A 15,657-nucleotide genomic window follows, 5' to 3' on the forward strand; every position below is an offset into this window, starting at 1 on the left:
AGACGAGCATCGCCACTCGGGCGATATTAGAGCGCGAACAAGGAGTTTGTCGCCGACTAAATTCCCCGTGTGCCAGAGCCTTAGTCTCATGCGATGGGTTTAATAAAGAGTATTCAGCAAACAAATCACTTGCCGTTCCTAACAACTCCATTTACTAGATGTTTCAACACGAGCGATTTCTATTCCCACAAATCAGGTTCCATTCCCTCCGCTCCCACAATAGATATTACTATTCAATGCAATGGGAAATCCAGCACTTCCCGCTCAGTTTTTACTGTGGTTATTTAGTAAGCACGATGTAGGATGTAGGCAGCAGATAAACTGCATTCTGTGATTTAGTAAGCAATTTATGAGTGAAGAGACTCTAGAGGACAGGAAGGTCCGCGTGGAAGAAACCCAGGTGCAGCACCAAAGAGACCAGGACAAAATGAAATCTATGACAGATAAGTGAGTGTGTGAGAAAAGTGGAGAAATCCATAGGCCTCCTACACCTAGGGTTGGGGAAATCAGCCCCCTGTTGTACATCACTGGCTTCTGGAACCATCACCATCGATCTTTCCCAGGCTGAATAAGACCCAGAAATTGCTGTACGAGAGCACCAGGGATTTCCTGCAACTGAAATTTGAGTGCCGAGCCAATGAGAAATCTTGGATGGCCGAGAAGGATCGGCTGCTCCGAGAGCTAGACCGGTGCCGAGAGCAGTTGGCTTTAAGTAGTGACACAGAGCAAGAGCGGGAACACGAGCGAGAGATCCTGCGTTTGTCATTGGCCGAGAAAGCAAGTCGGCACTCGCACAGTGAGTAAGTGAAGGGTAATTCCCATGAATGTGTGAATAAAGGATATTATGGTATTAGCGCTGCTTGCTGGTTCTTATGCCTCTTCTTATACAGTCTCTTACAGAGCAGCTGGCACAAGCACATCGCCTCGCTGAAATGTACCGGGAGCAGTGTGTGACACTGGAGGATGAGCTGGGAAAGATACGAGAGGAGGGAGACGTGGGCAGGGAAATCTTCAAGGTGAGTTCTTAATACCTTGTAAAGGGGGGTTCACATTTGAGTTACCATTTACTACAGGGGTCCTCAAACTTTTTAAACATGGGGCCAGTTCATGGTCCCTCAGACTGCTTGGGGGCCGGACTGTAGTCCTCAAACTAGGCCCCCGCATCCTCAAACTATGGCCCACTGTCTGTTCCCCTGCTCCCTGCTGCATCCTCTTGCTCCCTGCTTTGTCCTCCGACTCCCTGCTCCCCCGCTCCATCCTCCGGCTCCCTGCTCCCCTGCTTTGTCCTTCGACTCCCTGCTCCCCCGCTCCATCCTCCGGCTCCCTGCTCCCCTGCTTCGTCCTCCGACTCCCTGCTCCCCCACTCCCAGCTGTGTCCTCCGGCTCCCCCACTTCCTGCTGCGTCCTCCAGCTCCCTTCTCCCCCGCTCCGTCCTCCGCCTTCCTGCTCCCCTGCTTCATTCTCCGACTCCCTGCTCCCCCACTCCCTGCTGCATCCTCTAGCTCCCTGCTCCCCCATTCCCTGCTGCATCCTCTAGCTCCCTGCTCCCCCATTCCCTGCTGCATCCTCTAGCTCCCTGCTCCCCCATTCCCTGCTGCTCTAGCTCCCGCTCCCCCATTCCCTGCTGCATCCTCTAGCTCCCCGCTCCCCATCCCTGCTCCCCGCTCCCCATTCCCTGCTGCGTCTGCAGGTCTACAGGTAGTAGCCAGGGGTGAGGAAGCAGCCGGGGCCAGGTTAATTACCTTGGGGGGCTAAATCCGGCCTTTGGGCCATGGTTTGAAGATCCCTGATTTAGTATGATGTAGAAAGTAATATTCTAATACAGTTTGCAATTGGTCTTTATTTTTTTGTGTTTGTTAAATGTATTTTACTTTTTGTTCAGCCACTCCCGAGTCATCTGGTTGCTAGGGTTTACATTACCCTATTAGCAACCAGAAAGTGGTTTGAGTGAGAGACTGGTATATGAATAGGAGAGGGCCTGAATAGAGAAATAACAATAACAACTAGAAATGGAAGGTTGAGAACAAACTTTATGTTGGGTTAAAAAACGTGAAGTCATTAAAGGAAATTTGATCTGTTGGCTCCGCCCACTTTCTCTAACCTTGGACCACAGTTCTATAGTAAAAACCACTGTGCAAAGTTTGGGGACCCTGGTTTTAATACTGTCTGAATGGCAGCAATTTAAATTTCCCCACTGAAAGTCAACAAGAGACATCTGATTGGCGGTTGGTGGCTCCGCCCACTTTTTCTAACCTGGAATTGTACTTACCCAGTGACTAACTCTGCAAACTTTGCATTAACTCTGCAGAGTCTGGGGACCCCGGTGTTATTACTGTGAGAATGGCAGCAGGTTGGATTTTTGCCAAGTCAGTAGGTAAAATCTAATTGGCTGTTCACAGTTCCGCCCAGTTTTGGGCATCCAACAATCATCATATTTTCATTCAGGCTGGCCCCATGACTATGTGATTCAAGTTTGGGGACTGTAGCCTCAGAGCTGTAAGATTGGCCGCAGTTTAAATTTTCCCATTAAAGTCAATGGGTTATATTTGATTGGCTGTTGTTGGCCCCTCCCCCTTTGGGATCCAGCAATTGTCGCTGTTTCATTCTTCATTTCATTCTTCCTGTCAAAGTCAATGGAAAATTGGGGTGTTCGGAGCAGCGCCACAAAAAGACGGGGGGAATCGCTTAGAAAAGCACAAGCAGCCTGCTCCGCTATAGGGCGAAGAAGTGTGGGGAGTCTGGGTGTTGTACCCCTAAATCTGTAGGTGGAGTAGCGTTTAGAAAATGGGGGGGTGCTAAAAATAAGAAGAAAAAGCGAAAGAATAAGCTGAAGTCGAAGAACAGTATGATGGGTTTTTCAAATCAACACAATTAAAAGTAGCCTCGCGGAGCAATAGTTTCTTGGCTGCCGGGGTCAGTGACCCCCATTTGAAAGTTAGAAAGAGTCAGAAGAAGAAAGCAAATAATTAAAAACTGCTTTGTTTGTTTTTATAAAAATGTGACTGGTTATCTCCCCTAGTCCTCCTGTAGTGTTACAGTTACCCAACATCTGTTTGTGAGATTAATATCCAATGTTATTCTTATACCAGGAACGTTCAGATAAGGTGGCCAAGCGGCTGCAATTGATGGCGCAGAGATACGAGGCTCTGGAGAAAAGGCGCAACATGGAGGTAGAGGGCTATAAGACTGACATCAAGCTGCTGAGACAGCGGTTAAAGGATGTAGAGAAGCAACTATTCAAGGTGAGTCTGGGATAGACCGACGGCAAGATTTTCTGTTGCACGCATCTCATTGCCTTATACGAAAGCATATCTATATACAGAAACAAGATGGCAGAGAATAAATATTAAGTGTCACCTTAACCAAACAGGGGAAAACACACAGGCTGGTATTTTCTAGTACAATCTAGTAGAAGAGATGGCTATTCTGAGACAATTTGCAATTGGTCTTTTTTTTTTTATTTGTGGATTTTACTTAGCTTTTGTTCAGTAGCTTTCCAATTCGAAATTTCAGCAGCTGTCTGGTTGCTTGGGTTCAAATTAGTCTAGCAACCAGTCAGCGCTTTGAATAAGAGACTTGAACATGAGTAGGAGAGCACCTGAATAGAACGATAAGTAATAAAAAAGGACAATAAAACTGTAGCCTCACAGAGCAGTAGTTTATGGGCTGCCGGGGTCAGTGACCCCCATTTAGAGCCAGACGAAGAATGCAAATGATTAAAAAAAAAAACTATAAAAAAATGAAGACAAATTAAAAATTGACCATTCTATAACATACTTGAAGGTAAAAACCCATTATCCAGAATGCTCGGAACCAAGGGTATTCTGGGTATGGGGTCTTTCCGTAATTTGGACCTCCATACCTTAAGTCTACTAAAAAATCATTTAACCATTAAATAAACCCAATAGGGCTGTTCTGCCCCCAATAAGGGGTAATTATATCTTAGTTGGGATCAAGTACAGGTCCTGTTTTATTATTACAGAGAAAAGGGAATCATTTAACCATTAAATAAACCCAATAGGGCTGTTCTGCCCCCAATAAGGGGTAATTATATCTTAGTTGGGATCAAGTACAGGTCCTGTTTTATTATTACAGAGAAAAGGGAATCATTTAACCATTAAATAAACCCAATAGGGCTGTTCTGCCCCCAATAAGGGGTAATTATATCTTAGTTGGGATCAATTACAAGGTACTGTTTTATTATTACAGATAAAAAGAAAATCAGGTTTAAAATGGAGTCTATGGGAGACGGCATTCTGTAATTCAGAGCTTTCTGGATAACGGGTTTCCGGATAAGTGATCCCATACCTGTACTATGATATTTGGAGCAGCAGTTACATTTTCTAGCCAGTAGGGGGAGCTTAAACTTCATAACACTGCTATTGCTGTACTAGAGGATTAAACACACGCAGTGAGACGGCTCATAACCAAACTAAGAAGGAACCCCTATGGGTAAGGGCCCTGTGGGGGTGAGAGGAGATGTGAATTAATCTTGCTCTCCTCTTTTTGCTCTCCTCTCAGGTGACGCTGAACATCGGGCCAGACCAAGATCTTGCTATTCTGGATGCAGTGCGGCAGGGCAACAAAAAGACACAAAAAATTCAAGGGGAACTGCGCAACTTAAAGGCCAAAATCTGTGGCCTGGGGAATGAACTGAGAATCGGATAGAGCACAAGGGAGACTGACGGAGCTGCCACACTAAACAAGGAGCCACAGGTAAAGGTCTACCCTGGCTCTACCTCTGGGATTATATAGTGTGTTCGGCCCAGGAAGGAAGAATATTGGCGGCCATACACGTTGCCAAGCGAGCTGATCTTCTCCCGGTATCCCCACCTACGGGTGGGTTATATCGGGCGAATTCAGGCTTATTAGAACAAGGGATATTAGAACAACGAATCAAGTACAGTACCTGTACTTGATCCCAACTAAGATATAATTACCCCTTATTGGGGGCAGAACAGCCCTATTGGGTTTATTTAATGGTTAAATGATTCCCTTTTCTCTGTAATAATAAAACAGTACCTGTACTTGATCCCAACTAAGATATAATTACCCCTTATTGGGGGCAGAACAGCCCTATTGGGTTTATTTAATGGTTAAATGATTCCCTTTTCTCTGTAATAATAAAACAGTACCTGTACTTGATCCCAACTAAGATATAATTACCCCTTTTTGGGGGCAGAACAGCCCTATTGGGTTTAAATGATGTTTAAATTATTTTTTTAGTAAATTTAATGTATGGAGATCCGAATTACGGAAAGATCGCTTTTCCGAAAAAAGCCCCAGGTCCTGAGCATTCTGGATAACAGGTCCTATACCTGTGCTTAGCTTTTTGTACAGCAGCTCTCCAGTTTGGAACCTTAGCTATCTTGTTGCCAGGGCCTTTTTACCTTAGCAACTAGGCAGTGATTTAAATGAGAAACAGGAATATGAATAGGAGAGGGTCTGAATAGAAGGATAAAAAATAAAGTTCACAGAGCAATAGTTTTTTGTTTTGTTTTTTTATCTACTGGGTCAGTGACCCCCATTTAAAAGCTTGAAAGAATCAGAAGAGGAAGGCAAATAATTCAAAAACTAAACTCTGGCTGGAAATGCTGTATTTTATGTACTGAACTCCCTGTACCAGCCCAGAGAGTCAGCAGCCCTATGAACTAATGATCCTGGCCTTTAACTTTGTCCACAGCAGGTCTGTGTGTCAGTGGCACTGCACATGCTCAGTGGGCTCTAGGCTGCTGTTGTGCAGATATTTACCTTTATATTGTGAGTTGGTCCCTAAGGTAAGTGTAGTGGAGATCACACAAAACTGTTCCTGTGAGACTGAGCTAGTTAAGAGAAAAGGCAGAGGGCAGTAAATACAAGGAAGGGGCTTGTAATGGAACCTACTCCCTGGGCACTTGCTTCATTGCTATCTACTCCCCTTGTGCCCTCACCTGCATCATAACAATATAAACAGGAATCCACCAGAGCCTTGTGTTAAAGCAAACTTGGTACATTTATTGGTGCACAGCAAAGCACAACATGTTTCAGTTCTAATTGGTCCATTAGACCCACACTGACATGTTACATAGCACACGCAAACCCACACTGACCCATCTATCCACTCACATACAGACCCATACTGACCTATCCCCTCACATACAGACCCACACTGACCTATCTATCCACTCACATACAGACCCACACTGACCTATCTATCCACTCACATACAGACCCACACTGACCTATCTATCCACTCACATACAGACCCATACTGACCCATCTATTCACTCACATACAGACCCATACTGACCTATCTATCCACTCACATACAGACCCACACTGACCTATCTATCCACTCACATACAGACCCATACTGACCCATCTATCCACTCACATACAGACCCATACTGACCTATCTATCCACTCACATACAGACCCATACTGACCCATCTATCCACTCACATACAGACCCACACTGACCTATCTATCCACTCCCATACAGACCCACACTGACCTATCTATCCACTCACATACAGACCCATACTGACCTATCTATCCACTCACATACTGACCCACACTGACCTATCTATCCACTCACATACAGACCCACACTGACCCATCTATCCACTCACATACAGACCCACACTGACCCATCTATCCACTCACATACAGACCCACACTGACCTATCTATCCACTCACATACAGACCCACACTGGCCTATCTATCCACACACATACAGACCCATACTGACCTATCTATCCACTCACATACAGACCCACACTGACCTATCTATCCACTCACATACAGACCCATACTGACCTATCTATCCACTCACATACAGACCCATACTGACCTATCTATCCACTCACATACAGACCCACACTGACCTATCTATCCACTCACATACAGACCCACACTGACCTATCTATCCACTCACATACAGACCCATACTGACCTATCTATCCAGTTGGGTCTCTGTATATATGCATACTGTAGTGAAAGAACCCTAGCACTTACAAGATAAAGATGGGCCTATCCCACTGATATCTGGCCTAACATTGGGCAGATCTTGATTGGGCAGGTTTGACTTTTCATCTCATCGAGCTCCGCATCGGTTTATTCACGCAGTCTCTGATCCAACGCCGCCTGTTGTATTTTGAGAGTTTGGCCCTAGGTGGGCATATCGGGGGAAGCTCCGATCTGGCCAAATGAGTGAGTCTTCCCATGTATGGCGACCTTTACCGTATACCAACCAGAGGCCAATGCTCACTGTCGGCTCCAGCCTGTAACCAGAGCATTAGAATTCTCCCAGCCTAAACATAAGAGTTACCCTATAACTGTACCTGAAACAGTATTAATTCATATGTGTGGGAAACAAACCTCCCTTTATTTCAGGCAAGTTTGCGTAATGGCGGCAGGTTCCACGTGAGTGTGAATACACAGGTGTGAAATCACGGTGAATAAACAAATGTTCCGTGAGAGGATCCTTATCAGCTGGGAGATTTTGTATGAATCACGTTAAGCTAATAAGTTACATTTTTATTGACTCATTTGGCCGATAATCCTCGCTGAATCGGGTGCATCCGCCGCCTCACCCAGCTGACCAATCCTATTTTTGATGTCAGAATGCTCAAGTATCTCATGAATTGCATGGCAGACAACTGATCTTGCTTGGATATGGTCAGTACCCCCGGTTCTGGAGATCCTTGCTTGAGGAAGAGAAATCATTCCCAGGACAGTATCTATAGATATGGCAAAACTCCAGCCGATAACCCTCCTTACAACAGACAGTACCCACGAGTCTTGAATATTCCTTGTCCAGACTCTCTGGAATTGAAGGAGCCTTGCTCCTACTCTTAGAAGCTGGAACAACCTCCCATCATTGTGACTTCTGCTGGGACTTGGAGGATCGGGGGTCTTTATATACCTCTAAAAATACTAGACTGCCCTGTCTTTCTTGAGAATGACCTATCAGGCTCCTTACCAGGCCTATAAGCTTTAACTTCCTTCTAAGTGTCAGATTGGTTCTTAGCGGTTCTTTAAATCTCCTGAGAGTCTGCGGAAGGAATGTACTTTTCCCACCAGATGATTTAGATCAGCGATCCCCAACCAGTGACTCGGGGGTAACATGTTGCTCCCAGTGGCCTCAAAGCAGGTCCTTATTCTTGAATTCCTGACTTGGAGGCATAATGACCATGGGTACTGCCATACAGAGCCTACTGTAGGTGCCAGTGCACATAGGGACTACAAATAACCAATCATAGCCCTTATTTGGTACCCCAGGAATTTTTTTTTAATGCTTGTGTTGCTCCCCAACTTTTTTTTTATAAACCCCTGATTTAGATAATATTTCCTCCAACGCTTTACCGAATAGCATCTTACCCCCAAAGGGCAACTTGCATAAAGCATTCTTCAACCCCCAAAGGGCAACTTGCATAAAGCATTCTTCAACCCCCAAAGGGCAACTTGCATAAAGCATTCTTCAACCCCCAAAGGGCAACTTGCATAAAGCATTCTTCAACCCCCAAAGGGCAACTTGCATAAAGCATTCTTCAACCCCCAAAGGGCAACTTGCATAAAGCATTCTTCAACCCCCAAAGGGCAACTTGCATAAAGCATTTTTCGAGGCCGTGTCTGCAATCCAATATGTAAGCCATAGGGCTCTTCATTCCCTACCGATGGTGCCGTAGCTCCTGCAGACAGCCTGGTTAAATCACCTGCAGGCCCCCAAACAAATGGCCGTCCCCAGCTTTAGATTCCCTAGGGCTGACAGGATTCTCTCACGTGCCTTCCCTGGTCCCCTGCTCCAGATCTTCTATCCACAGTCGCGTAACTAGACATCCCCGGGCCCTGGTGCAGCCGGACCCCCCACCCCCAGACACATTTTTGACCCGAACTTACACCGGTGTGAGCGTCCAGTGGGCCCAGGATGATATGTATTACTGAATATAGGGAAATAGCAATACCGCTATGGGTTCCCTTACCTGAAAAACAGTACCTGTACTTGATCCCAACTAAGATATAATTACCCCTTATTGGGGGCAGAACAGCCCTATTGGGTTTATTTAATGGTTAAATGATTCCCTTTTCTCTGTAATAATAAAACAGTACCTGTACTTGATCCCAACTAAGATATAATTACCCCTTATTGGGGGCAGAACAGCCCTATTGGGTTTATTTAATGGTTAAATGATTCCCTTTTCTCTGTAATAATAAAACAGTACCTGTACTTGATCCCAACTAAGATATAATTACCCCTTATTGGGGCAGAACAGCCCTATTGGGTTTATTTAATGGATAAATGATTCCATTTTCTCTGTAATAATAAAACAGTACCTGTACTTGATCCCAACTAAGATATAATTACCCCTTATTGGGGCAGAACAGCCCTATTGGGTTTATTTAATGGTTAAATGATTCCCTTTTCTCTGTAATAATAAAACAGTACCTGTACTTGATCCCAACTAAGATATAAATAATCCTTATTGGATGCAAAACAATCCTATTGGGTTTAATTAATGTTTTATTGATTTTTTAGTAGACTTAAGGGATGGAGATCCAAATTACGGAAAGACCCCTTATCCGTAATACCCTTTGTACCGAGCATTCTGGATAACCGGCCCTATACCTGTATGTCCTTAGGCCTTTAATGGCACTTTGCCAGGGTGCCCCGAGGTGTCATCCAACTATGTTATTTACATAATCAGATAAATTAGGTTTAAAAGGACACACGTGGATCACGTTCAGCCATAATGCCTGTATATAACCTGCCTAACTGCTAGTTGACCCAGAGGAAGGATAAACCCCTTCTGAGGCCTCTCTATTTGCTGCAGGGGGGGGGGGATTCCTTCCTGACTGGACCAACTGGTACCACGATCTCCCATAACCCTGTATTCAGCCGTCCAACCCATTCTAATCAGTCAGTACAGTACAACCAATCAGTGTTTTTACATATTTCTGGTTTGAGTTCTTGAGCCCAGTTGTATTTGGGGGTACAGTTCCCCTTATTATGGGGGGGCATTTCTTGCTGGGGGGGCAGTCCCAGTAGGGCCCTACTTTCCCCAATAGGCAGGTGTCGTGTAGATGTGCTTTTTGGCGAGGAGATCCTTATGGTTTGGGGCATTACAGAGAGGGGGGGTTGCCAGGCTATGATAGTATGGATGGTACAGGCCGAGGGCTCGGGGTACAGGGCTTGTTGCTGGTTACCAGATGGGTAACTGGTTTAGCCTTCAGTGTAATGGTGAGTACATGGCGTGAGTTGTTGCCTTATATATCAGCACCCCCTGAGCCCCCACAGTACTGTAATCTTCTTTGCAGCTACAACTCTGTGTGTTTTGCCTTTTTATTGCCTCTGGCTATAATACCTTGAGCCTTAAGCTGCCCATACGCGCACCAATGATATCGTAGGAAACCTTGTTCGGTGCGTTTGGGGAATCCATGGGAACCGGTATCTCAGGCTGCGGATATGGGTCGTCTCATCACTCAGCCGGGATAAAAGATTTTTATCAGTAACCCACAAACACTAACCCACTGCTGTCCCGCAATACCCTAACCCACATCCCACTGTAACCCACAAACACTAACCCACTGCTGTCCCGCAATACCCTAACCCACATCCCACTGTAACCCACAAACACTAACCCACTGCTGTCCCGCAACCTAACCCCCCTAACCCAACACTACCCACTGTCCCAACCTACCCACCCTACCAAACACTAACCCACTGCTGTCCCGCAATACCCTAACCCACATCCCACTGTAACCCACAAACACTAACCCACTGCTGTCCCGCAATACCCTAACCCACATCCCACTGTAACCCACAAACACTAACCCACTGCTGTCCCGCAATACCCTAACCCACATCCCACTGTAACCCACAAACACTAACCCACTGCTGTCCCGCAATACCCTAACCCACATCCCACTGTAACCCACAAACACTAACCCACTGCTATCCCGCAATACCCTAACCCACATCCCACTGTAACCCACAAACACTAACCCACTCCTGTCCCGCAATACCCTAACCCACATCCCACTGTAACCCACAAACACTAACCCACTGCTGTCCCGCAATACCCTAACCCACATCCCACTGTAACCCACAAACACTAACCCACTGCTGTCCCGCAATACCCTAACCCACATCCCACTGTAACCCACAAACACTAACCCACTGCTGTCCCGCAATACCCTAACCCACATCCCACTGTAACCCACAAACACTAACCCACTGCTGTCCCGCAATACCCTAACCCACATCCCACTGTAACCCACAAACACTAACCCACTCCTGTCCCGCAATACCCTAACCCACATCCCACTGTAACCCACAAACACTAACCCACTCCTGTCCCGCAATACCATAACCCACATCCCTCTGTAACCCACAAACACTAACCCACTCCTGTCCCGCAATACCATATCCCACATCCCACTGTAACCCACAAACATTAACCCATTTCTTACCCACAATACCATAACCCACATCCCACTGTAACCCACAAACATTAATCCACTCCTGACCCGCAATACCATATCCCACATCCCACTGTAACCCACTCCTGATCCACAATACCCTAACTCACATCCCACTGTAACCCACAAACACTAACCCACTCCTGTCCCGCAATACCATAACCCACATCCCACTGTAACCCACAAACATTAATCCACTCCTGACCCGCAATACCATATCCCACATCCCACTGTAACCCACTCCTGATCCACAATACCCTAACTCACATCCCACTGTAACCCACAAACACTAACCCACTCCTGTCCCGCAATACCATAACCCACATCCCACTGTAACCCACAAATATTAACCCACTCCTTTCCCGCAATACCATAACCCACATCCCACTGTAACCCACAAACACTAATCCACTCCTGTCCCGCAATACTATAACCCACATCCCACCCTCACCCACAAAATATTAACCCACTCCTGTCCCGCAATACCATAACCCACATCCCACCCTCACCCACAAAATATTAACCCACTCAATGGCCCTAGAGTAGCAGCATGGGAATCCATGATCAACAAAGCTATACCCCTATACAAGCTAACGTACATAAGGAGAGGGTGCCCTCAAAAATTTGATAAAATATGGTCACCATGGATAGACGCAGAACCCCCCTAAGATATGCAGGTCAGGGAGGTACCCCCCATATCCCCCCCTTGAATAACCTACACACCCAGACACAAGGTAACAGTGTAACCCCAATATCTCACTAAGGCCCTGAAGGGCAGGCTAGTAACCAGAAACACAGCTTGAATGGCAAATAGCATCGGTATCTGCAAAGAAGGCACTGCAATGTTATTATTGTTATGTTGTTATTTACTTTATTTACTTTCTGTACAACAAGTAAATGACAATGGAAACAATATACTGCAAACTATGTACATTTACACTCAATAAAAGAATTGTTATAAAAAAATATATATATATATTAACCCACTCCTGATCCCACAATACCATAACCCACATCCCACCCTAACCCACAAACACTAACCCACTCCTGATCCCACAATACCATAACCCACATCCCACCCTAACCCACAAACACTAACCCACTCCTGTCCCGCAATACCCTAACCCACATCCCACTGTAACCCACAAACACTAACCCACTCCTGTCCCGCAATACCCTAACCCACATCCCACTGTAACCCACAAACATTAACCCACTCCTGTCCCGCAATACCATAACCCACATCCCACTGTAACCCACAAACATTAACCCACTCCTGACCCCAAATATTATAACCCACATCCCACCCTAACCCACAAGACATTAACCCACTCCTGCAGTTGTTAGAAGATTCTGATATCCATGATGAAGAGAACATGGAGGGCTGCCATCGGGACCACGATGTTAAAGATGTTTGTGGGGGCCCAAGGATGGTAATTAGGCCCCCTATTTATGCCCCCGACCCTCCCCCGATGGCTGCCTCGTTGTTGATGTTTCAGTGCTTCGTTCCTAAGGAGAGATTGTTCAGTGTTATCCATGGAGTAGGTGAGTATATAATAATTCTGCAATTTGTTCCTTTACTGTGACCATGACCCGCAATTCCATAACCCACATCCCACTGTAACCCCCAAACACTAACCCACTCCTGTCCCACAATACCCTAACCCACATCCCACTGTAACCCACAAACACTAACCCACTCCTGTCCCGCAATACCATAACCCACATCCCACTGTAACCCACAAACACAAACCCACTCCTTACCCGCAATACCATAACCCACATCCCACCCTAACCCACAAACATTAACCCACTCCTGACCCGCAATACCATAACCCACATCCCACCCTAACCCACAAACATTAACCCACTCCTGACCCGCAATACCATAACCCACATCCCACCCTAACCCACAAACATTAACCCACTCCTGACCCGCAATACCATAACCCACATCCCACCCTAACCCACAAACATTAACCCACTCCTGACCCGCAATACCATAACCCACATCCCACTATAACCCACAAACACTAACCCACTCCTGACCCGCAATACCATAACCCACATCCCACCCTCACCCACAAACACTAGCCCACTCCTGACCCGCAATACCATAACCCACATCCCACCCTCACCCACAAACACTAACCCACTCCTTACCCGCAATACCATAACCCACATCCCACCCTAACCCACAAACATTAACCCACTCCTTACTCGCAATACCATAACCCACATCCCACCCTAACCCACAAGACGATAACTTACATGTGCAGTTGTTAGAAGATGCTGTCTATGAAGATTCTCATTCATCCAGGTCATGATATACAGTATCTAGTAGAATTAAGTCTAAAACAACTGGACTTTTCTGAGTTTTTCTTGAAAACGTTTCACCACTCATCCGAGTGGCTTCTTCAGTTCAAATGACTGGTAGGGAATTCCCCGGTATTTAAACTCTTGATGGTAGTAGAGTCACAGACATCCAATCACAATGGTTCCATTGAACTTGTTCAGTTAGGTGTTAGCTGAAACTGACAGGTGTAAGAAGGTATGATCCAATCACAATGGTACCAAGATTCTCATTGATGAAGGTGTTAATCCTTCAAAGTACATGACTGGAAGTGTGAACTGTTGTGAAACTGCCGGGGTAAGGATGTCAACGCGCCATTGTATGTTGGTGACAAGCGGTGTCTCAGGCCCCCTCCTCTGTTCAGGGATGGTTTTTCCAGGTTGGCATAAATGGCCTCTTTCACACCTCTTTCAAACCATCTGTCCTCTCGGTCCAAAATATGCACGTTACTGTCCTCAAAAGAGTGACCTTTTTCTTTGAGGTGTAGATAGACCGCTGAGTCTTGTCCTGAGGAGTTTGCCCGCCTATGTTGGGCCATTCTCTTACAGAGAGGTTGTTTTGTCTCCCCAATGTATAAGTCTGAGCACTCTTCACTACACTGGACAGCATAGACCACATTACTTTTCATGTGCTTGGGTGTTGGGTCTTTCGGGTGCACCAGCTTCTGTCTCAGGGTGTTGCTGGGTTTGAAAAACACAGGAATGCGATGTTTGTTGAAAATTCTCCTAAGTTTTTCTGATGTTCCAGCAACATATGGAATGACTATGTTGTTTCGCCTGCTGTGTTCCTCCCTTCTGTTTGTAGGTCTGGTCTTTCTGTTGGTCTTTGATTTGGTTTTGATGAAGGCCCAGTCTGGGTACCCACAAGTTTTCAGAGCTCCTTTTAGATGTTTATATTCTTTCTCCTTGGCCTCTGCATTGGATGCCACAGTTTCAGCCCGATGATGTAAAGTCCTAATTACACCCAGTTTATGTTCCAAAGGGTGGTGGGAATCACAACAGCAAGTACTGGTCTGTGTGGGTGGTGATTCCCACCACCCTTTGGAACATAAACTGGGTGTAATTAGGACTCTACATCATCGGGCTGAAACTGTGGCATCCAATGCAGAGGCCAAGGAGAAAGAATATAAACATCTAAAAGGAGCTCTGAAAACTTGTGGGTACCCAGACTGGGCCTTCATCAAAACCAAATCAAAGACCAACAGAAAGACCAGACCTACAAACAGAAGGGAGGAACACAGCAGGCGAAACAACATAGTCATTCCATATGTTGCTGGAACATCAGAAAAACTTAGGAGAATTTTCAACAAACATCGCATTCCTGTGTTTTTCAAACCCAGCAACACCCTGAGACAGAAGCTGGTGCACCCGAAAGACCCAACACCCAAGCACATGAAAAGTAATGTGGTCTATGCTGTCCAGTGTAGTGAAGAGTGCTCAGACTTATACATTGGGGAGACAAAACAACCTCTCTGTAAGAGAATGGCCCAACATAGGCGGGCAAACTCCTCAGGACAAGACTCAGCGGTCTATCTACACCTCAAAGAAAAAGGTCACTCTTTTGAGGACAGTAACGTGCATATTTTGGACCGAGAGGACAGATGGTTTGAAAGAGGTGTGAAAGAGGCCATTTATGCCAACCTGGAAAAACCATCCCTGAACAGAGGAGGGGGCCTGAGACACCGCTTGTCACCAACATACAATGGCGCGTTGACATCCTTACCCCGGCAGTTTCACAACAGTTCACACTTCCAGTCATGTACTTTGAAGGATTAACACCTTCATCAATGAGAATCTTGGTACCATTGTGATTGGATCATACCTTCTTACACCTGTCAGTTTCA

The 15,657-nt window shown here is 45.9% G+C and overlaps 1 protein-coding gene across 1 annotated transcript in view; it reads left to right on the forward strand.

Moving 5' to 3' along the window:
- Window positions 1-15,657, forward strand: part of LOC101733948 (coiled-coil domain-containing protein 77) — an 89,062-nt gene that overhangs the window by 71,881 nt on the left and 1,524 nt on the right. Inside the window, exons 3-4 of the mRNA XM_031892279.1 lie at window positions 3,090-3,242; window positions 4,522-4,716. Of these exons, the coding sequence (XP_031748139.1) occupies window positions 3,090-3,242; window positions 4,522-4,668 (300 nt within the window). The 3' untranslated portion in view covers window positions 4,669-4,716. The remainder of the gene's footprint in view (window positions 1-3,089; window positions 3,243-4,521; window positions 4,717-15,657) is intronic.

Source organism: Xenopus tropicalis, chromosome 8 (genome assembly GCF_000004195.4).
Source record: "Xenopus tropicalis strain Nigerian chromosome 8, UCB_Xtro_10.0, whole genome shotgun sequence".
Classification (NCBI taxonomy): domain Eukaryota; kingdom Metazoa; phylum Chordata; class Amphibia; order Anura; family Pipidae; genus Xenopus; species Xenopus tropicalis.